Source organism: Hevea brasiliensis, chromosome 2, assembly GCF_030052815.1.
Source record: "Hevea brasiliensis isolate MT/VB/25A 57/8 chromosome 2, ASM3005281v1, whole genome shotgun sequence".
NCBI lineage: Eukaryota > Viridiplantae > Streptophyta > Magnoliopsida > Malpighiales > Euphorbiaceae > Hevea > Hevea brasiliensis.
This window is the reverse complement of record NC_079494.1, coordinates 106,970,816-106,995,911: the sequence shown is the minus strand read 5'-3', so window position 1 is coordinate 106,995,911 and position 25,096 is coordinate 106,970,816. Positions and strand designations below refer to the sequence as shown.

At 35.0% G+C, this 25,096-nt stretch overlaps 1 protein-coding gene across 1 annotated transcript; it reads right to left on the bottom strand.

Annotated features, from left to right (window-relative positions):
* Positions 1–532: 532 nt before the first annotated feature.
* On the bottom strand, positions 533–3,025 carry LOC110651691 (homeobox-leucine zipper protein HAT5). The gene is made up of 3 exons (XM_021807082.2): positions 2,543–3,025; positions 1,464–1,861; positions 533–1,371 (listed from the first exon to the last, which is right to left on the bottom strand). Exons 1-3 carry the CDS (start codon positions 2,649–2,651, stop codon positions 964–966), a joined length of 915 nt encoding a protein of 304 aa, XP_021662774.2. The 5' UTR covers positions 2,652–3,025; the 3' UTR covers positions 533–963.
* Between the last annotated feature and the right edge of the window lie 22,071 nt (positions 3,026–25,096).

The window sequence follows — 25,096 nt, the reverse complement described above, 5'->3', positions numbered from 1 at the left end:
GAAGCTGTATAGAATATGAAGCATACCAGAATAACCTTGACCTGTAAAAGAGCATTCACTCTTCTTTTTGAACTGTGTGATTGTTAAAATAAGATTCAAACTTGGATTTGCTAGCTTCTTGAAATCTTCCTTTGGAAGTTTGTCCTTTTGGTGTTTGCTTAATATCCGCTGTCAAATTCACAAGCACACAGATTATTAGAGGTATATGCCTCCTCTTGTCAATACATTAGTTGGTGCCCACTGTTACAGTTAAATCACATGTTCTAATTGCTATTAAGCTTTATTCTTTACTTAAAAAGAGCTATCTATATATACTCAAGGCTAAAAAATTTTTTAAAAGATAATTTAAACAATTACACAATAGAATGAGCTTTATTTTCAATGATATTAGAGCATCAGGGGAGGCTCATTAGACTGGCAACCTAAAGTTTTAACTTTTACCGGATGGAAGGTAGAATGTGAATGCCTTTATTTTTTTTATTATTTTTTAAAAAAATAATAAAAAATTATTTAATTAGCTCAATACAAAAAATTATTTTAAAATTTTATTTTATCATACTTATAGTAATTTTTCGATTAATTTTACACATTAATTCACTCCAGGACAAGTCTATGCTTGTTCCATCAAGAAACAATCATTTCATTTTTCTTGGACATATTTTCCTGACTTCTCCTTGCGAGCTTGAACGGTTGAACTATGCATTTGCGACCCTCTTATGTGCTTGCTTGTTGCCACGGATTTGAGCAGATTGAAGACCCCATTTTCAAAAGAAGCATCTCAAATGTGGGCGTAAATGAAGTCTGATCACATTTAAAAGCTGCTTCTACCACGCAGGATAAGTCTTGTGGAAAGAGTCACAAGCCAAGCACAGGATATGGTAAAGGCGAGCACTTTTGAAGATATATATAATTACAACAGAGAACCTTGATTTGAATTCGCAGGCAATATGACATGAGATGAACTCAGTAAGTATAGGACCAAAATGGTTGATCTTCCACTGGGAATTCAAAACTACATGAATTTGCAGGCGGATCATGGTAGAGTTTTGGGAAGTATGGTGTGGGCAAAAAGCTTCTGCTAAGATCATCTTCTTCATCTTGTGAGAAATCTGATTGGTCTGGCTCAAAAACATGAGAAGAATCACCAGGCTCCAAAAATGAATGCGGGCTATCCGAATCCAACACATCACTTTTAGCTGAAGTTGCCTCTTCCTGTTTGGGTATCACCAATGGTGCATTGGAAACCACTTCAGAAACAGTTTTAGGAACTGCGTTTTGAAGTTCTACATTAGGTGAATTGATGGCTTCAACTGGTTCTAAATTTCCAATCCCTTTCTCTCGAGCCAGCAATTTCGCTTTCAGGGAAACAAGCTGTTGAACAGAGAAAAACAACCAAGGCATTAGTCAAGTGAGTTGTACAGAGGCAGTGCAAATTAGTACCACTTGAAAGAAAAATTGGTTACCTCAATTTTCAAATTCTCTTTCTCTTTTAGGAGATTGTCATAATCACCCTTGAGCCTATCGTAGCTGGTTTTCAAAGAATCATAGTCCTTTTCCAGCTGTTTGTTCTTAAACCGAGCCCGCCGATTTTGAAACCATATTGCAACTTGGCGAGGCTGTAACCCAAGTTCCTTAGCAAGTTGTATCTTTCTCTCTGGATCAAGCTTATTTTCTACATCAAAGTTTCTTTCAAGAAATTGAACTTGACCAGCTGTGAGCCTCCTTTTCTTCCCGGGTGGGTTAAGGCACACATCAAAATCCTCATCGCCATTTTCTTCTTTAACAATACCCTGGAAGAATGGCGTATCCATGGTGTCCTCTTCACCACCACCATTCTCAAAGTTAACCACAGATTTTGCACCTAAAACAATTGCACCAAAAACATTACCAGATCAGCATTACAGTCTAAAATTGCCTTACATTCATATCTCAGTTTACATCTCTAATGGAGAGCAAGTGAAATTGAAAACCCAAGAAAGCTACGAACAGAAAAGCACTAAAAGGCTTGTTGCAAAAGTAACTCAAAGCAGAACAGCCCCAATAAACAACAAACTTGCATATAAAAGATTAAAAAGAAAAGTTTATGCAAAAGCTTCAACCTTTCCTTTATAGTAAAACGAGTGCTCTGTTCATAAAAGACAGAACAAAAACTTTTGGTGAATTGGATTTCTGTATCTCCCAAAACACCGGGAAGATCAACCTTAGGATTCAGCTCACCTAATTAAACACGCCACTCATAGTATTGACTGAAAAAAAAAAAAAAAAAAAAAAAAACCAAATAATTAAATTTTCGTAGGATGATCCTGTTCCTAAGCAAGGACAAGGAACAAAAATTCAATCTTCTTAGCAAGGAAATGTTCCCATATTCATCGAAACTGAAAATCATAAGTTGTACTGATTTTTTTTTTAGAAAAAAAAGGAGAAATTTCATAGAAAATCAACGTTCCCAACAATATACAGAGCACGGAACAGTGTATTACTAGTTCAAATAAAACAAGAACGAGGAATAAAGGAAAAAAGAAGCAGAAGCAAGCTAAATTACCATGAACGATGGCAGAAGAAGTGGGAATCCAGAGAGAATCACATGGGAGAGTGTCGTTTTGAAGCAAAACAGTCATGTTTGAAACATCAGAGACTTTATCACATGCCATAGCTTTTCCTTCTGTTTCTTTTGTTTTACTGTTTTTTGTTATGCTTTTGTACTTTGAATTCCCAGAGGCTTAAAAGGCCATATTAATGAGAAATAATGAAAAAGGGTTCATGCGTTTAAGTCAGTGCAATCTAGGACCTATGACGATAGAAGGTGGTGATGAGGATCACGGCAATGTGGAAAGTCTGAGAGTAAAGAAAGCTCACACCCATCACTCAGAGGAAGAAGAGAAGGCTGGGGCATACGAAAAAGACTCTCTGCCTTGGAGACAGACACAGAGACAAAAGAGAAAGGGAGGTTTTTGAAAGTTGAAAACTTTGAGAGAGAGAGACAAAGAAAGAGAGAGATTTTTCTCTGCGAAGGAGGGCTAGATGAGGTTTATAGCAAGCTAGGTGAAAGGACATGGGGGGCTTTTCATTTCTTCTTGGCCCTGACAAGCTCAGTGTGGAATTACTATTTTGCCCGCACTCTCATAACAAGAAAATAAAGCCATCAGATTAAGCGCAATTGCATTAGTGGGTTTTTATTTTACATTTTTTATCTGAAAATCTTATTTTTTAAAAAATTGTCCAGTCGGAGTTTTTCTTTTTCATTTTTATCCTGAAATTTTTTTTTAAGTTGCCCATTCAAGTTAATTCAATTGGTTAAAAAAATATTTATCTCATATGAGAAATCTTATGTTTAAATTTCATTACTATTTTTTGAAATTATAATATATTTATATTTAATTAATTTTATTAATAAAAGTATCTTAAATTTTACTTGTGTTATAAGTGTGATAAGAATGCTTTAAAATTTACGTATATGTAAAAATATATTTTTATCCATAAAAAAATAAAGTTTTTGAGTATTTAGACTTAAAATTTGAAGTCTCTGATTAACATCATCGATTTAAACCAATCTCATAGAAAAGAGTCCATTACTAAATTTGAGATGACATCCAATGAGAGGAATTATTAGACAATTCGCTGTTAACTCCTATTATACTCCTAAGTAGAGATAATATTTAGTTATCATACTAATGTTAAAAGTTGAATCATAGTATAATAAAATCATCTCAAGAAAATTAATCATTAAGCTATCGTACTTGGTAATTTTCTTTTTGTCAAATATGTGACTAAAAAGTTGTATAAATCAGCAATTAGCATTTGAGACTATTTTTGTAAATAAATATATGACAATGTGAAATGATGTTGAATTTCAATAGACATTTAAATCTAATAATTCACGTTCATTTTTCTCATATATTTTTTCCCTATATATATAAGAAAATTTCTATCATAGTGTAAATTGTTTTGGAATGCATATTTTGTTACTATTTATTAAAAAAATGAATAAAATTTAACTCCAATTCAAATATTAATTAAAAAAAAATCTATCGAGTATGATATTTAATATATAATTTTTATCCTAAATTAATGTAAAATAATACTATTCACGTAATATTCTCAAAAATAATTAAAACCGCATTACAAAATTATTAACCAAATAATAAGTTTTTCCATAAATTTTATATTGAAATAATCATTATCAGTAATTTGAGAAAAAAAAATTAATAAATTAATGGGCAACGGTAGGATTTTCCATTTGATTTTTCCTTTTAAAATCTTCAAAATCTATGTAGTTCTTTATTGAGAGATTATGTGGTAGGGCTTCATTGGATAATTTCAATGTATTACCCTTTCATCTAAAGTTGGCAGCTAAATTCTCCTCTGTCACTTCATGTTCACTACAGTATTTAGCCATTAAAAACCATTTGCATAAGGCAAAATTGCTCTTAGTAGCTGTATCTAGCTATTAAAAAATTATCATTAATTTTTTTTTAATTTTAATGAAAACTAAGTTAATATTTATATTAATAAAAAAATTTTTAATTCAAATCTAGAGACTGAATTATTAGAAATATTAAAATTATAAATATTACCTTAAAATAAAAATATTAAAATTAATAAATAAATTAAATAATTTAATAAAAATAAAATATAAAAATTAAATAGTATATTTTTTAAAATATAAATATTTAGTGGTTAATTTTATTAAAATAATAAATATTAATTTTTAAAAAAATAAAAAAGAGCGAAGGGAAGCTAGAAGGAGGGGTAAAGAAGTAAAAGCATAAAGAAGTAGATGGCAACGAGGGAGAGGGAAGAAGAAAACAAAAGCAACCAGTCCAATCAATCCTTATCAGACGGGAAGGTCTTGTTTTTTGAGAGTTGATGACTCATCAGCCTATTCGCCCCCTACGTTTCTTTTTTTATTCTTAGTCTTTTATTATTTTTATATTTTACATTATTATCTACTTTTTTAAATAAATTAATTTGAAACAAAATTTTCGACACTTTTAAATAATTATTAAATCTAAATAACATTTCTATAAATTATTATTCACATAAAAATTATTTTTTTTACATTTTTTTAAACCTTGTTTGATACGTGTTCCATGTATGTAAATTAAATTCATCGGCTCTCCTCCTTGAATTTTTAGAGGTTGCTAAGTTTAGTTTTTAGGTGCGGTTGATAGGCGTTACTCAAACATTTAAATTAAGATATTTAATAAACTTAAAAATATAGGATTGATAATTAATAAATAATTGATATGATATTTATTAATTATAGTTTGTATTAATTATATTTTTTAAAATTTTTTTTAATTGAAAATTGATTTAATTTTATTTTTTATTTAGATTATATTATTATTTTTCATGTAATTTAAAAATTAATATTATTAATATTTTTTATTTTTTTATTTACAATTTTAACACCTTAATTAGTACATTGTAATTTTATTAAATTATTTTTTTATTAATGATATAAAATATAAAATACTTATTTGTTATAAAAAAAATATGTTTGTTAGCCTAAAAACTTAAAATTATAAATTTTTTTCCTTTATTGATAATAATAATTACTTTATTATTTTTTTAGAAAATTACTTTATTATTTTATAATTACATTTTTTAAGTTATTTAATTATGTTTTATTTTAATAATAAAATAAATAATATGATGTAATAAAATAATTATATATATTTATAATTTATATTTATTTCAATAATAAAATAAATTATATAATATATACTATTATTAGTCATTTTACATATCAACAGTAGCAATTAAACAAAGAATTACCAAATACTTAATAGAAATCAACTATCATCAGTTACCAACTATTAGCTAACAGTAACAGCTATTAGCTGCATTCAACAGCTAAACTAAACATGTCCTTAGTTTCTAATTAACCAATAAGTGTTGAGTGCAACCGTAAATAAATTGCACTCTTAGGGAAATAATTTAGTTTTGATTTTTGGAAAATGCATTATTATGAGAGGCAGCTACAAACTTTAAAAGGATTTATTTTCTATAAACCATAAAACAAATGTAAAGGGGTATTCTGATAAATCCAAAAATATATTTTTAATTTCCATGTTCAGTTCCATGTATGTAAATTTTGTCAATTAATTGTTTGAAAATTAACCGTGTGCTATAATTGATGAAATTTAAAAATTTAACTAAAATTGATAAATTAAAAGTTTTGGTCATGATACACTATCAAATAGGGTGAGCCTTCAAATGAATGGCACATATATTATGCATAAAAGTAAAAAATATATATGATCTAAAGAACCGCATACTAAAAGCCTGCGTACCTATGCAAGAAAATCATTTGTACACCAAATACTGATAGCTAAGATAGTAACATGCGAGCAAGCTATAAAAGAGGTAAAATTTCCTTCGCTCGACCCAACTCCTGAACCCGATCAGCAATACAGTTACCCTAGGCTAGGTTTCATCTTTAGTCCTGAATAAAAAATAGTTGGTTAATCCGCCCTAGAGATAGTAGAGCTCAAACAGCCTATGCAACGAAGAGCAGAGAAGCCATCATATTTATTACTCAGGAAATGATATTTGCAACGTCCTTTCCTCCCCGAAGCAGACTAGTCATATTAAAAACCTGAGATAAAAGTACTTGGAACAATGGAAGGGTGAATTAGTATAACATAAGGTATCCTGATAAAACCAAGAGATTCACTAAATGTCCAATACTAGATATAAGAAGTATGGTTCAGGGACAAATAAAGTACTCGAATTTGAGTTATGTGTCATTTCGACGGGTATGATCTCAAGAATTTCCCAGTTAATAGGGTGGCATAGCCACTCGTTCCAAACAAACCAACCGGATAAGCCATCTGTCGTGTCAATCCAACCGATTGAGAATCGATATAATCAGCTCACACCTATTAGAGCTATCATTATCTTAAAGATAACTTATTAGACCTAAAAAGACATTGGTGATTGGGACAATCCATTTGTAGGGGCTTTACGCGTTTCATGAGCACTGCTCCACTAATCCTATGAATAAGAGTCCTCCTTTAACTGTGAAGATCAAATATTACTTGGCCTTCATTATATCCCAATACAATTCTCCTTAGGAAAGTCTATTGTATAATCATGCCGTAGCAAAGTGGTCGTACTAAATCAAAAAATACCCATTCGTTCATATTGCCTCAAATCTCTTAGCCAGTGTCAATACCTTGTATGACCATCAACCCTAAAGTTATTAGGTTATTTTTAAAAATTGGGATAAAACTCATGAATTTTTTTAATAATTAGGTCCTCCTTTTGTCTAATTTGCATTAAAAATAATAAAAATAAAAATATTCATATTTTATATGTGAATTATAATTTAAATTTTTTATTTTTATACATTTAACGTATCTTATTCACTATTATTATTAAATTTGGCTCCAACCTTGGCATTAAGGTTGTGCAAGATTCTCGAGAGTTTCGAACTGAACTGAAAAATTATACCGAATTGACAGGAACTGTACCAAATTGAAGTTATTTTGTGTGTGTGTGTTAATTCGTAATTATATTGATACCTTATAGTTAAATATTACATAATTAATAAATAGTTTAATATATATTATATGATATACTTACATTATTATATAATATATATAATTTATAGTTAAAAATTATATAATTTAGAAATAATAAAAATATATATTATATGATATATTATGTATTAATAACCTAATTTAAAAATTAAATATAATATTTTAAAAAATAATTACATAAAATTATTTTAAAAACTAATAAGTAAATCAGAATCGTATCAAATTGAATCATAATTATATTGAAATGTTAGTTCAATTTCTACTTTTAAACATACAGAATCAAAATTAGAACTATACACCCCTAAGTGGCCTAACCAAAAAATCATGTGGTTGGTTTACTTATTTAATACGTGTATTATAAAAGTTAATTAAATATGCCTATTAAATTAAATAATTTAATTTAATTAATTAATTTTTAATTTTTTAAAATCAAATTTCAATATTTATTAAATTATAATAAAAAATAATAATATACATTTGAGAGTAATTTTACTATTCTATATGGGTCCCATGTACAATTTGTATACGGACACTTGTCCAAATAGAAGAAATTTTATAATAAAAGTTCATTCGAAATAAGAAGTTCATTTAACTTTTTTTTGTTTTGTAGCACTGTACTTTCGTTCAGTATAACGAGAGAATTAATAACTTGATAAGTTGACCGTTACAACAGTTAACTAAAAATTATCTCCAATCACTATGAGCTCTCGTGAGTCTCGTCATGGACGTCAGATTCCCACTGGGATGGGACCCGCAACGTACCCATCATCGGCCGTGTGGACCCACGCCATTATCAGCCACGTAATGCTCTTTTTTTAATGTAATATAATTTGCAAAGAAGCTCCTAATCCCTCATTAATTCATCATTAAATCATATTATTAATTCTATATTTAGGGAGGAATCCACAAGATTCTATCTTTTTTTTTTTGTATTATTCCATATGCTTTGCTAATCTATTATCTTGGATAAGTTTGAGATTGCATATCATATTCTGTTTTATATATTTAAAATTTTTTCTTTAGTGTTAATCATGATTTTTAAGAATTAAACTTAAAATAATAGATTGAGGAAGGGAAAGAAAATCTCTAAATAAAAATAAAATCAATTTTTAAACGCTAATTAAGGACTAATTTCTTTCATTTCAAACACTGCAAAAAAACACCATTTATTCATCATAAAGTTTCACCAATATAACAATTTATAAATATCATATTTTTGATTCATAATAGGATCTATTTGAAATTATAATTTATTTATTATTTTATTAATTTAATATATATACGCCCCAATGTGTACAAAAATTTATCTTTCTTTATTTTGATTATATTAACAATTATTTTTTTAATATTACAATAAGGTAATATTACGAATCAATTTTTGTATAATATATTAAATTTAGAATGAATTATCATTTAATCTCTATATTTTAATAAAATTAATTATTTACTTTTTATATTTTCAAAAATATATTATTTATTTTTTTTTTCATTGAATTGTTTAATTTCTTTATCATTTTTTTTCATTAATCAATACTGATCGAATTACTACTTTAGTTTCTTATTTTCATGAAACTAATTAGTTAATCTCTATATTTTGAAAAACACATTATTTAGTCTATATAATTTGATTATGTCAACTATTTAGTTTCATAATTATTTTTTATACCTATATTGCCCTAATCCTTGTACCATTTTTATGTTTCTTCCTTTCTACACCCGCATGCTTCTCTTTCTCATTCTCTTTTTATTTCATCTATTGATAAAAATGGTATAAATTATCTAAAAAAAAGTTAATCAATTTTCTTAAAATTTTAATTAATCAAGAAAAATTATTTCTCAACAGAGAATACAAAAATGATATCCAACGAATTAAAAATAAAAAAATATATAAATTCAAATGTAGTTTCCACATAGTAAAATTTTAATTTTTTTTAATAATATATTTTTCAAAATACTATATTTTTTAAAATACATGAACCAATAAATTAGTTTTACTAAAATAGATGGACTAAATAGTAGTGTTTTTCAAATACATGGGTCAGCTAATTAGTTTCCTTAAAATAAAGAAACTAAATAGCAGTTTGAATAGCATGAATGATAGAAAATTTTGCGGAGGGACTAAATAATATATTTTTCAAAATGCAGAAATCAAATAATTAATTTTATTAAAATAGAAAGACTAAATAATAATTTTTTCTTAAATTTATATTATTAATTTGATATCAAATTTATACATTCAAAAATTACCCTTAAGTACTCACAACGAAAATGAAATCCATGATAGCAGATAGCTGCTACTTGAATTAAACCTTTCAATTTATGATGGCCTTTTAACATTATATTAATTACAACTCTTTATTTTGGTGGAAGACATAATATATATAACTGAAAAGCTTGCGTAGAACTGGTGAATCATGAATTAAGATACAAATTAATGTGATTCATTTTACATATGAATTTCACTTTTCATATCATATCTTAAATTCACGATCATTAATTCTGGTAAAAATTTCCCATAATTAGTGGTTTTAAAGTTAAGACTGAGTTATTGATTTGAACTGCAATGGAAGCTAAATCTACCCGTTAAAATATTCGTAAAGAAAACAATTCCGCAGTTTAGCAGTAGGGGAATTGAACTTTGGAAGTGCAATACTGCCGCCATCTGATATGTGCAGGCATGCAGGCATAGAATTCTACAGAACCTCAAATAAATGCCAAGTTCTAAAGAGAAAAGTCGCATGCACCGTAGGTGAAAGTAAAATCCGCAAGAAAAATATATTAGAGTTTGTAAAAGTCAAGAAGAAGCCTTGAACGTCTCTTACACCTTTAAATCTCTCAAGAAAAATCAACAGAAAAATGCTTGGAAAGTGGTTGATTACGAGCCCATGGTTTTGGTTAAGTAGAAAGCTACAGAACTGCACACAATATCTTAAAAAGTCAAGGCAGGCTGTACCAAATTGAGCGTTTATACTTTTGCAGAATTCTTGCTTGTTGCCTAAAGTTTTGCTCTTCAAAATTCAAAGGGCATAATCATCTTGGAAAACTTGGGTTTAGAGTTAAGCTAGCTTGGCTAGAATTGAGCCATTAAGATTGGTCTGCAGCTGATCATAACACAGCTAGTTCAGTGATCTACATTAAAATATATATGTTGAAGGTCAAGATTGGGTTAATTTCATTGTAAGTTCAAATCTTGAATCAGTGGGAATGATGGCTTTAATGACAGAAAGCAAACTTGAATGACATCATTTTATACAAACACATTTAATCAGACAAATATATACCTGAAACATATCCATTACAGTACATAGGCACCACGAACTTTTTCAAAGCTAATGATTCCATACCCCAAAAAACTAAAAAAATTATACATGTTGTTTAAAGGAAAATTTGTGATTGTTCACAAGGAAAATGATTGTATACGTGTACTAACCTTGGAGAATGCCAAATCCTCATAAAAAACTTGGCGTTTAGCATATTGTTGTTATTTCAGGCACCAACATATACCAGAACTTTTCTTAGTTACACATGATTGCTGCTCGAAGCTGCTCGAAACAAATCCTAACATTTCAATCTAAATGTGAGTCTTTGTTTGGTAAACATTCTTTCACCTATCTTTTCAGGATCAGACATGGATGGTCCCAATGATGGGCCAGAAATGGAATATTAATAATGATGGGTAATTACCCAAGAATCCAAAGATCACAAAACTTTCCTTCATCAGTTCATTTACTGATGAGGCTGCAATTCTAAGGAGAAAGAGACGAGCTCATCTGAACTTGTTAATAGTTTTGGTTATTTACTGGGTTCCTGGAATTTTGAACTTTAAAGATATGTATATCACCTGCTACCTGCTGCCTTTGGAATATTTACGTTTTAAGGTGTTTATCACTTCACACTTTATTAAGAAGAGTTTAGCTAGCTGGATCCATTCCCCTGATCACTTTATGCAATTGTCTCCGTCATGATTTGCTGCTTATCTTGGTCTTCTCGAGGAACTATTGCACTTTCTATCTGCAACCCATGATGTTCACTGTCGATCATCTTCTTATTTCTTCTTTGTGGGTTCTACCAGCAAAATTACATCTGGTTTTGCATTAATACAGAATATTGAGGAAAGGAAAATAGGAATGGGCGATGCAATATCTATTTTTCTCCACTTAACAGGTGATAACAAAATGGTTAGGTTCCGTAGGCTACCCACGAAAATTACAATTCTATTAATAATTTCAATACTTAATTAAAATTTATATTAAATTATAATTATTATTTAAATAATATTTGAATATGTTTAAAGTTATATTTTTACTTAATATTTTATATAAAAATATATTTTTATTAATATTTATATTTTATTAGAAGATTAATAATTTATATTTTAAAATATAATTATTTTATAAAAAAAATTAAATTTTTATTTAAAAATATAATATATAAAAAATTTATAAATATTATTATAAATATATATATTTTATATTTATTATATATATATAATAAAAAAATTATATATATTTATATATAACGAATTTAAATAATAAATACCTCACATATAAATCCAAACTTAACATAAGTTTAATTTTTTTAAATTTAAACTCATTTTAAATTTAATCACATACTATCTAAATTTATCCTCGTAAAACTCAATCACATTGGTATCAAAAATATCTAGCCTACATACGTGCACAATTATTTTTTTATGCAAGGCTATTTTCTTTAAAAAAAAAATTGAGAACTGTTATTTTTCCTAATATAAGAAAAAAAAAAAATCATGGCCTGTAATTCACGGACATGCAAAGACCGTAAGCTACTTTTTTCGTTTTCTCCTCCAAGACCGTAAGCAACTTGAATTATCAGTCCAAAGCATAATTACATTATAGAATGAATCATGCTTATATTTGTATAATCTAGAGGGTTGAATGGATGAAGAACCTGGGTGGACCTTATGGGCACCAATAGAGGCACCTTTTAGCCCTGCTTAGCACGACACATAAGCAACCTCTGAAGTGCTCAAAAACACCTCCTTGTAACCAGTATATACTGCCAAAGAAAACCTCCCTCATTAGTTTTTCTCTCGGCCGAAAACGCAGTCAAGCTACTAGTTGCAAGATGTGGACACAATGGCCACATTTTGCTCTCTATTTGCTACTCCCGATAGTCATGGGCCTTTGGCCATAATGTCCACTTAAAAACTGCATGTTCTTGACCCTATATGGAGGCATGAAGCCAGAACCCAACTGCATGAGAATAATGGCATTGAGCCATATTGTCCCACGCAAGAAAGAGGTGAGATAGAGCACTTTGCTCTCCATATTCCTAGCCACAGGTATATGAGTCTTTTATATGACAACAAAAAATTTATTAAAATTATCATAATTTTAACAACAGTCCATTCTTGTCACTGAATTATCATTTATCATCTCTACGAAAAAAAAAAAAACTCCACAAGGAGGCTTGCTGTCCGAAGTCCATGGATCTGGATTTGGCCCATGATGGTGGACCCGCTCTCTATTTTATATTGTGTTATAATTAGACCTCATAAATAAAAGTAAATTCTTTATTTGTAAATAATTATTGAAATTTTACTTTAGATTCAGTACATCAGATTTTTAATCTTATAGAGATTAGTAAATTATGCTAATGTTATTAAAACAATATAAATTTTTTTTTTTTTTATCAATTAGAATGGCCATTATAAATATTCAATCTTCCGAAAGCAATCCACAAACGACTCTACACCTTTTGTTTGTGAAAAGAAGGGATATTACATGGGAGTATTTTAGTCAAAGTTGTGCTCAGTGGTCTTTACTTGCTCTTATTGTAAAGCTTCATACAAAGGTGGTGACATTAATAAAATTAAATATTATATTGTTGGGATTTAAGGTCAAATATCTTCATGCAAAAAGGTTTTTCATGATGTTCGTGATAAAATATAAGACTATCTTAAGCAAACATGGAGAAGACAAAAAGAATCTAAAATGGCTTACAAGCACACATATGGTGATGATGATGAATGATGATCCTTCACAAGCTGGTATAGAGAAGGAAGAAATACAAGAGATTCAGCCATCAAATTAAGAAAACAAAAATTCCACAAGTGGAGAAACTAGAAACGGAAGAGTAAGAAGGATGGTGCAATTATTGATAATTATTTTGCTCCAAGAAATCTTGATCCTGTGGTTTATATTAAACAACAGTAAATAGAAATTGTATATGCATAATAGGCATGTATCATATTCAAGAAAAAAAAAATTTGTTCTTTGAAAATTCAGAATAATTGACAACTTAAAATTTAACAAATTCTATGGTTATTCAAAATCGTAAGTGAAACACCTTACTACTTTCACACTAATCAAAATAAATGCAATCTTAAGCTTTCATACTATACATTTTCTTCTCAAAGGTTGTTCATTCCTTTGGCCTTTATAATTTGCCACTTCTAGCTATTGAGATTAATTTGGGAGTAACATAAGCATACAGGCAGGCAGCATGATGCATTGATTACTGGCCTAGTGGGGCAAGGTTTTTTTTGTTTTTGTTAAAACATCATGGGCAAGGTTACCCAACTTTAACCTTTTTATGCAATTTGCAAGCATGTTTTAAGCAAAAGAATCCTAAGTAATAGCTGAGGTATATGAGTAGAATAAACAATTATTTTTAAGGCATTTTTTTTTTATCGATAGCTGAATATCATTAATAGAACAACTTTATGGTTTGCAGACTCATTACAACAGAGGTTTAAAAAGTTAATAAACAAGAATACATCATCTAACTAAAAAACAAAGAAAAACTAGCTTGAAGTAAACTCTACTAAGGACAGTAGGAGGCCAATGCCCCAAAAGCAAAAAAACCTTAACCTAGAATGAGTCAGAGAAACTACTCGGATTGTAGCCCTACAGAGATCTCTCATCGTGCTGTACAGCTTCCTTCCGATGAAGGGAGCTCGCCTTCTCTCGGATTGAGCCACACAACCACTAGTGGGTGATAAAGACGAACTGATGCATACAGGGGACCAAATGTTACACTCATTTCATATAGGCATTTTAGGGTAGTTTTCCATTCATTTTACCCTTATATTTTAGTATATTTTATGTTTTTAGCTTTATTTTAGCTTATTTGTTAACTTTAGATACTTTATATTCAATTTTTGTAATTTTATTATTTTTGATAGGATTTTGTGGCAAATCGAAGATCAATGAGTGCATTAGGAAGTGATTTGAAGAAATTTGGAATTCTTTAAGCATGGAGGAAAGTTGAAGAAATCAAGCTTTGAAAGAGTAAGTTAGCCGAAATTTGCTTGAGACTTTGCTTATGATGTTGCTTAGGGTATGTCATACAAGCTTAACCTTAATCCTGTTCAGGCTGAAAGTCAAGCACGGCTTAAATCCTACATATTCAAGCTTTTACTCCACAACCTATCGTGAATTGCTTAAGATCCTGCTTAGGGTAAAGCGACAGTGCTTAAGGTGCAGCACAAGTCAAGCTAGAAGTCAAGCATGAGCAGAAAAGTCAATTTTACTCAAAATCTACCGAGATTTGCTGAGGGTGTCACGACCCAACCTATGGGCCGGACCGGCACTAGGACCTGGGCCAGCCTAAAGCCTCCGAGGCCCGTAGTAAGCCTAACTATTCATTAACCCAACTCTAAGGCCCATTTGGGCCTAATTTCAAGAATTCAACCGGACAGAGTCCGGCCACAAAATGGACCTTTCAACGGGGAGTTTTTGACTCACCCGACTTGTAAACAAAATAAATACTCAATTGAGGAGCTCAGCTCACCCTCCACATACTCATATCAACATAAAAATAAATAAGAGCTCAGCTCCCTCATCCAGTCCATCAAACATGCATGTGATAATAATTTTACAGGTCCAAAATAATAATTTATATTACAGACCCAAATCAATTAAATATTTCTAACACATGTAAAAATTCTAGAAATTTATAGAATTACACAAACATGAATAAATAACCTGAGGGAGAAAGCAGGTTAACCTCAAAAATATCCTCCTGTGGCCTGGAAAAATATTGAACAGGAGTGAGCGTTCGACTCAGAGAGTAAAATATCAATTTTAACCATAATCTCTATAACTATCTGAAACTAATGCACCCTATAGAGTGAAATGCAACATCAGCAATAAATTCACATCATAACAGCAAAAAGGTAATTTAGAGCACTCACACACCCAGTAATATCAATCATAATATATGGGAGCTGATCCCCTATACAGCTCTCTTAAATCCAACCTGGTGCTAGCGAAGAACTCAAGCCGGACTTTCGCTTAATAAACCAAATCGGGGTCCCAGCGAAGAACTCAAGCCGTGACTACCCCCGAAGGATCGGGTCCCAGCGAAGATCTCAAGCCGTGACTACCCGTCCTATCCATAGTACACACCACATCACACGCACGCCAACGCATACACACTGCTCCAAATTACCACAACAACATCCATGGCACTTTAACAGTTATGAATGCAACATAAAACGTGCCTAGAGTTTAACTACATAGATACATACATATAAGTGATGCATGGGCATGCTTAAACATATAATAATATCGAAATTACAATTAAAATTAATATTTTACTCACAGACTTGACAGCGGTCACTGTGGCGGCTGGGCGAAGGAAGAAGGCTGTCCCGGCTCACCTGACAATTACATTACAATTATTTAACACAATTGACTCAATACAAATCATGAAAAGACCAAATACGTCCTAAGTCGTGCCGAAAATCCGGCAGAGTCTCCCCTATACCTAGAACCTACCCAACCTGCAAAAGGGCTCAAAACACACTTTTATATTCGCAACTCATATATTCACAATTCAATCACATCACACAGCCCCTCCTGGGCCCATCAAATCAGTCATCCATCACAATATGTAAAATTTCAATTTAGTCCTTATAATTGATCATTTTTGCAAAAACTACCCAAACAAGCTCTAAAAATTCTAAAACTTTGCCCCGCGGTCCTTAGCAATATTACTAGGCTATTGCAAAAAGAATCAAACTTTTCTGAGCTACCAAGAATATTTTATGAATTTTTTTAATCCTATTTAAGCACTAGAAAATTACGAAAAAGTAAGGTTCGGGTTTACCTTTGCCGATTCCGACTTCTGGAACGCGCTCGGGATGTTTGACAATGGTGGGGTAGCCAAAACTTCGATCCAGTTCAGAGACTTTTCCGGTAGCGGGTCTGTCTGGCCGAAAATTCACAGACCCGGACAACTGTCGAATTTCCGCGAATTAAGGATACCGACACGAGGCCCACAACACGGGGGTTAGTACATAAATTTTACAAAATTTTCTAAGCTCATTTAATGCTCGGAAAAACACTGCGAAGTTCGGTGGGACCCATCGAAAAATGGTGTCGGAAAAATTCGAAATTTATGTCGTCGCGAAGCTCTCGACGAGTGGAGCACTCTGGTACTCTCGGTTTTCTCGTAGGGTTCACGGTTTGCGAGAAATCTAGTTCAAAATTCAAAATGGGCTAAAACTTCCCGGGCAAAAATTGGACAAACCGCTCAATGGAATTCGGTGTTCTTGGTATCTATGGAAAGCTCTCGACGAGTAGATGGATTTAGACACAAGACCCGGTCCGATTAGTGGCCGGATCAGCCGGATTTCGATCGGGAAGACGAAGGGGCGCGCTTGCGCGTCGCGTTGCTTCTGGCGCTGTTTTCTTGCGTTCCAGGCGACGGCCGGTGGGCTGGGATGGCTGGGGATGGGTGCTGGCAAGCTGGGGTGGCAGGGGAGGCAGCGGTGCGGCAAGGGGAGGAGGGAGGAGAGAGAAAATGGGAGAGAAGGGGAGGGAGGTCGGGACGCGCGCGGGGAGGAGGAAGAAAAAGAAGAAGACCGATCCGATTCGACCGGTCCGATCCGGTCTGGTTCGATTCGGCCGGTTCGATTTAGGATACAAAATTTTAAATTTTTACTCTACCTTGGGATCGAAAATGAGATCAAAAAATTTTGAAAAAATTCTAGAAAACTCAGAAAAATTTGTAGACTCCAAATATATTTTTAGTTTTGCCGCGTGGTCTTTAAATGAATTTTTAAAAATCATCAAAGTTTATATTTTCAGAAAATCGAACCCAATTTTTTTTAAAATCCGAAAAATCTCAAATAATTTCTTAAAATTTAAATAAAATTAAAATATGAATAATACTCATAAAATAATAAAATTTAAAATTTTGGGGTGTTACATTCTCCCCCCCTTACAGAAAATTCGTCCTCGAATTTTACACAAGGCAGAATAAAGTACATGATTACACATTGAACAGATAAGGGTACTTGCTACGCATGTCCCGTTCTGACTGCCAGGTGCACTCTTCCACTGACTGACTCCTCCACAAAACCTTAACCATAGGGATCTGTTTTGATCTTAGCTATCTCACTTGGTAGTCCACTACGGCTACAGGTTGCTCCTCAAATGTCAAGTTCTCTTTTAGCTCTATTACATCCGACTATAGTACATGAGAAGGATCTGAAATGTATTTCCTGAGCATGGAGATGTGAAACATAGGATGAACATGAGAAAGGTTGGGTGGTAGCTCCAACCGGTAGGCAACTGCTCCAACTCTATCAGTAACCTCAAAAGGTCCGATATACAGAGATGCCAACTTGCCCTTCTTTCCAAATCTCATGACTCCCTTCATTGGAGAAACCTTCAGGAATACATAGTCGCCTACTGCAAACTCCACATCCCTCCGTCTGGGGTCTGCATAACTCTTCTGCCTACTGAAAGCTGTTTTCAATCGTTCCCTGATTAAAGGAACTACCTCTGAAGTGTACTACACTAGGTCTACATCATGCACCTTTGCTTCTCCCATTTCCGTCCAACACAGAGGAGACCTACACTTTCTTCCATATAGTGCCTCATAGGGTGCCATCCCTATGCTGGAATGGTAACTGTTGTTATAAGCAAACTCCACCAAAGCTAGCTGATCATCCCATTGACCTCCAAAATCCAAAACGCTCATGCGAAGCATATCTTCCAGTGTTTGGATTGTCCTTTCGATTGTCCCGTCATTCGAGGTGGAAAGCCGTACTAAAGTTCAACTGTGTGCCAAGTGCCTTCTGCAACTTTCTCCAAAACTGAGAAGTGAACTGGGGTCCTCTGTCAGATATTATGGAAGCCAGAACTCCATGCAATCTGATTATTTCTCGAATGTAGAGTCAGGCATACTGTGCCATAGAATATGTAGTCTTCACAGGCAAGAAGTGAGCTGATTTGGTTAGACGGTCTATAATTACCCATATCGAATCATATCCTCGCGTGGTACGAGGCAACCCAGTCACAAAATCCATAGTGATCATTTCCCACTTCCATTCTGGGATAGGGAGCTCTTGCAGCTTCCCTGATGGTCTCTGGTGTTCAAACTTCACCTTCTGACAAGTCAAGCACTTGGACACGAAGTCTGCTATGTCTCTCTTCATGCCATTCCACCAATAGCTATCCTTCACATCATGGTACATCTTGGTGGAGCCTGGGTGGACATTGTACAGTGTATAGTGTGCCTCTTACATGATTTCATTTCTGAGATTGTCCACATCGGGCATACATATCCTAGAACCTTGCATAAGGGTGCCATCATTGGCAAACCCGAACTCACCACCTTCACCTTGTTGTACTCTTTCTATGATCTTCATCAATTGTTGGTCTCTGTGCTGGGAAACTCTAACTCTGTCCCGCAAGTCTGGCCTCACTGAAAAATGAGCCAACAATACCCCCTCATCTGAAAGATCTAGGATTAAACCTTGATCCATTAACTCATGTACTTCCCGAATCAACGGTCTTTTCTCTGCTGAAATGTGTGCCAAACTGCCAGAAGATTTTCTGCTCAAAGCATCTGCTACTACATTGGCCTTCCCAGGGTGGTACTGGATAGTGCAATCATAGTCTTTCAGAAGCTCCATCCATCTCCTCTGTCTCAAGTTTAAATCCCTCTGTTGGAAGATGTACTTCAAACTCTTGTGGTCGGTGTATATCTCGTACACTTCACCATACAGGTAGTGTCTCCAGATTTTTAGTGCAAAGACTACAGCCGCCATTTCCAAATCATGGGTGGGGTAGTTCTGCTCATGCCTCTTCAGCTGTCTTGAAGCATAAGCCACTACTTTTCCATTCTGCATAAAAACACACCCTAGGCCAACTCTGGAGGCGTCACAGTACACGGTGTATCCTTCACCACTCAAAGGTAGTGTCAACACAGGGGCGGTGGTTAGACACTCCTTAAGCTTCTGGAAGCTCTTCTCACAGTCATTTGTCCAAATGAATGGAACATTCTTTCAAGTTAACTTAGTTAGGGGAGCCGCTGTCCTGGAAAAATCTTGCACAAAATGCCTATAGTAGCCAGCTAGACCCAGAAAACTTCGCACCTCAGTGACTGTTGTAGGCCTAAGCTAATCAGTTATAGCTTCAATTTTCTTGGGACCCACTTGAATGTCGTCATTAGAAACCACGTGTCCCAAGAATGAGATGCTTTCTAGCCAAAATTCACATTTTGAAAATTTGGCATATAGCTGGTGCTCTCTCAAAGTCTGCAACACCATTCTCAAGTGCCACACGTGTTCTTCCTCGGTCCGAGAGTATACCAAAATGTCATCTATGAATACGATGACAAAACAGTCCAAAAATGGCTTGAACACCCTGTTCATCAAGTCCATGAAGGCTGCTGGTGCATTAGTGAGTCCAAAAGACATCACCAAGAACTCATAATGACCATATCTTATCCTGAATGTCGTTTTGGACACGTCCTCATTCCTGATTCTCAACTGATGGTAGCCTGATCGTAGGTCTATCTTGGAAAAGAATCTAGCCCCTTGGAGCTGATCAAACAGGTCATCGATCTGAGGAAGTGGATACTTTTTCTTCACAGTTACCTTGTTCAGCTGTCTATAGTCAATACACAACCTCAATGACCCATCTTTCTTTCTTACAAATAGCACAGGAGCACCCCAGGGTGAAGTGCTCGGACGTATGAAACCCTTGTCCAAAAGCTCCTATAGTTGCTCCTTTAACTCTTTCAATTCTGCTGGTGCTATCCTGTAAGGCGGCATTGATATGGGGTTTGTACCCGGCACAACATCAATGCAAAACTCTATTTCCCTTCCTGGTGGTAACCCTAGAAGCTCTTCAGGGAAGACATTCATAAATTCTCTGATAACAGGAATATTTTCCATGTTGACACCTTCTACAGATGTATCTCTCACCAGTGCCAAATACCCTTGACATCCACGCCTCAATATTTTTCTAGCACTAATTGTTGACACCAAATTATATGGAGCCACGCTCCTGTCACCATCAAAACTAAACTCTTCCACACCAGGTATGTGGAAATACACCTTTTTGTTCCTACAGTCTAAAGTGGCATAATGAGTTGCCAACCAATCTATCCCTAAAATTACATCAAAATCCATTAATGGTAGAGGAACCAAGTCTACTGGGAGGATCTTTCCATCCACTACTACTGGACTACCTGGAAAATCATATCTACATCTATGTTGTCACTAAGTGGGGTAGCTACAGATAAAGGGTATTCTAAAGTGGTAGGGTTTCTACCCAATCTCATGGCAAACACAGGGGAGACAAATGAGTGCGTAGCACCCGGATCTATTAAAACACGAGCCTCATAGGAACATACCAAAAGAATACCTACCACAACTGCATTTGAAGCCTGAGCATCCTGATGGGTCAGGGTGAAAACCAGAGCTTAACCCCTACCCTGAGTGGCAGAACCTTGATACTGACTTCTACCTCCTGATCTGCCTCCAAATCCACGTCCCCCTTGTCCTCGGCCTTGTTGGCCACTGAACTGACTGCCTGCCATGCTGGAAGCACCCGGATACAACTGACGAGGAACATTTGCAACAGAACCGTGGCTCGCTGAACATGGGGCATTCCCTAGCAAAGTGACCTAGTTGGCCACACCTGAAGCATACTCCTGAACCCATCATACAAGGTCCTAAATGTCCTCTTCCACACTGTGCACAAGGTGCCAAGGAGGATCCTGAACCAGATCCAGAACTGTTGTACCCTGAATTGTGACCACTGCTGGATCCGTACCCTGTTCTGAACCCTCGAGGTTTGTGTCTAAAACCACTCTTCTTGTTCCTACTTCTTCCTCTGAAATTACTCTGGCCACCACTATCTGGAGTACCCATGTGGGGAACACCTGAAGAACCCTCTGCTCTATTTTTCTTTGCCCTTCCGCTGTCATCTACAGCATAGCTAATCTCTATCTGTCTGGCTCGATCAACTACCACATCAAAAGACTGATCAGACATCATGGCCAGGTTTGCATACCTCCTGTCTAGCCCCTTTAGGAATCTCTTCACCTTCATAGTTTCTGTAGATACTGCTGTAGGGGCATACCTGCTCAATTCCAGAAATTCTGTAGTATATTCATCTACAGACCTGCCATTCTGTCTTAAGGCCTCAAAGGCCCACTGCTTTTGATCTCTGAAACTTTCTAGTACAAACCGGTTGATGAACAGTTTCACAAACTGAGTCCACGACAAACCCTCCATCCAAGGTAATATGTAGTCATTCATCCATTGTCTTGGCATAGGCCCCATGACATGCTGCATACATTCTATAAGTCTTCTATCACCAATCAGACTGCTTTCACCGTCTGCAGGAATCTAAAAACCGATATGCATTGTCTGACACATCATAAGTACCAGGCACCAACTTCTTGAAATTGATGATCTGTTTGTAAGGTTCCCCTCTTGGTGCGGTGGACTGCTGCTGCTATGAAGGGTGGACCATATACTGCGCCATCATATCGATGGTTCTCTGCAATCCAGCTAGAGTAGCTGCATTGGGTCCATGGGACCCTGTGCCATAAAAGACTAATCCTGTACAGGTGGCAACTGCTCTTCTACTTGAGCAGCTCTAGGCCTCCTACCCCGCCTCCTCGGGGCAAGCGCCTCATACCTCGTCAGGCACATCTGGCTCTGGTGCAGTGGCAGCTCTCCTGCTTCTACGCATTTTCCTGAAATTCAGCAGCAATAGCCCACAAAATTCAAAACAATAGGTTACACAGCTTTATAGACTCATATTTACACACAATATATGAAGCAGAAACTAGAAGCAAAGTTGACAATGCAAGACGAACGTGGACCCTATTTTTCGCATGTGACTCCTAGTAGACTCTTCCCAACACTTAGACAATTTTTCCCTATGAATCTGGAGCCTAAGCTCTGATACCACATTTGTCACGACCCAACCTATGGGCCGGACCGGCACTAGGACCTGGGCCAGCCTAAAGCCCCCGAGGCCCGTAGTAAGCCTAACTATTCATTAACCCAACTCTAAGGCCCATTTGGGTCCAATTTCAAGAATTCAACCGGACAGAGTCCGGCCACAAAATGGACCTTTCAACGGGGAGTTTTTGACTCACCCGACCTGTAAACAAAATAAATACTCAATTGGGGAGCTCAGCTCACCCTTCACATACTCATATCAACATAAAAATAAATGGGAGCTCAGCTCTCTCATCTAGTCCATCAAACATGCATGTGATAATAATTTTATAGGTCCAAAATAATAATTTATATTACAGACCCAAATCAATTAAATATTTCTAATACATGCGGAAATTCTAGAAATTTATAGAATTACACAAACATGAATAAATAACCTGCGAGGGAGAAAGTAGGTTAACCTCAAAAATATCCTCCTGTGGCCTGGAAAAATATTGAACAGGAGTGAGCGTTCGACTCAGAGAGTAAAATATCAATATTAACCATAATCTCTATAACTATCTGAAACTAATGCACCCTGTAGAGTGAAATGCAACATCAGCAGTAAATTCACATCATAACAGTAAAAAGGTAATTTGGAGCACTCATACACCTAGTAATATCAATCATAATATATGGGAGCTGATCCCCTATACAGCTCTCTTAAATCCAACCTGGTGCCAGCAAAGAACTCAAGCCGGACTTTCGCTTAATAAATCAAATCGGGGTCCCAGCGAAGAACTCAAGCCGTGACTACCCCCGAAGGATCGGGTCCCAGCGAAGATCTCAAGCCGTGACTACCCGTCCTATCCATAGTACACACCACATCACACGCACGCCAACGCACACACACTGCTCCAAATTACCACAACAACATCCATGGCACTTTAACAGTTATGAATGCAACATAAAACGTGCCTAGAGTTTAACTACATAGATACATACATATAAGTGATGCATGGGCATGCTTAAACATATAATAATATCGAAATTATAATTAAAATTAATATTTTACTCACAGACTTGTGGTGATCCTTTGTGGTGGCGGAGGAAGAAGGCTGTCCCGGCTCACCTGACAATTACATTACAATTATTTAACACAATTGACTCAATACAAATCATGAAAAGACCAAATACGTCCTAAGTCGTGTCGAAAATCCGGCAAAGTCTCCCATATACCTATAACCTACCCAACCTGCAAAAGGGCTCAAAACACACTTCTATATTCACAACTTATATATCCATAATTCAATCACATCACACAGCCCCTCCTGGGCCCATCAAATCAGTCATCCATCACAATATGTAAAATTTCAATTTAGTCCTTATAATTGATCATTTTTGTAAAAACTATCCAAACAAGCTCTAAAAATTCTAAAACTTTGCCCCGCGGTCCTTAGCAATATTACTAGGCTATTGCAAAAAGAATCCAAATTTTCTGAGCTACCAAGAATATTTTATGGATTTTTTTAATCCTATTTAAGCACTAGAAAATTACGAAAAAGCAAGGTTCGGGTTTACCTTTGCCGATTTCGACTTCGGGAACGCGCTCGGGATGTCTGACAATGGTGGGGTAGCCAAAACCTCGATCCAGTTCAGAGACTTTTCCAGGTGGCAGTGCATGCGTAGGAAATTCTGAACCGGACAAGCCGAATTTCCGCGAATTGAGGATACCTACACGAAGCCCACAACACGGGGGTTAGTACATATATTTTACGAAATTTTCTAGGCTCATTTAATGCTCGGAAAAACACTGCGAAGTTCCGTGGGACCCATCGAAAAATGGTGTCGAAAAAATTCGAAATTTATGTCGCCGCGAAGCTCTCGACGAGTGGAGTGCTCTTGTACTCTCGGTTTTCTCGTGGGGTTCACGATTTGTGAGAAATCTAGCCCAAAAGTCAAAATGGGCTAAAACTTCCCGGGCAAAAATTGGACAAACCGCTCAATGGAATTTGGTGTTCTTGGTGTCTATGAAAAGCTCTCGACGAGTAGATGGATTTAGACACAAGACCCGGTTCGATTGGTGGCCGGATCGGCCTGGAAGACGAAGCGGTGCGCTTGCGCGTCGCGTCACTTCGGGCGCCGTTTTCTGGCGTTCCAGGTAGCGGCTGGTGGGCTGGGACGGCTGGGGATGGGCACCGACGAGTTGGGGTTGCAGGGGAGGCGGCGGTGCGGCAAGGGGAGGAGGGAGGAGAGAGAAAACGAGAGAGAAGGGGAGGGAGGTTGGGACGCGCGCGGGGAGGAGGAAGAAAAAGAAGAAGACCAGTCTGATTCGACCGGTCCGATCCGGTCCGGTTTGATTCGGCCA

Bases quoted from the DNA above. Each gene is read 5' to 3' on its own strand.
- LOC110651691 (XM_021807082.2), bottom strand. From the start codon at position 2,651: ATGGCATGTGATAAAGTCTCTGATGTTTCAAACATGACTGTTTTGCTT. The intron at 1,862-2,542 runs GTAATTTAGCTT...CAATTGTTTTAG, and splicing joins TTCTTCTGCCATCGTTCATG to GTGCAAAATCTGTGGTTAAC. The intron at 1,372-1,463 runs GTAACCAATTTT...TCTGTTCAACAG, and splicing joins AAGAGAATTTGAAAATTGAG to CTTGTTTCCCTGAAAGCGAA.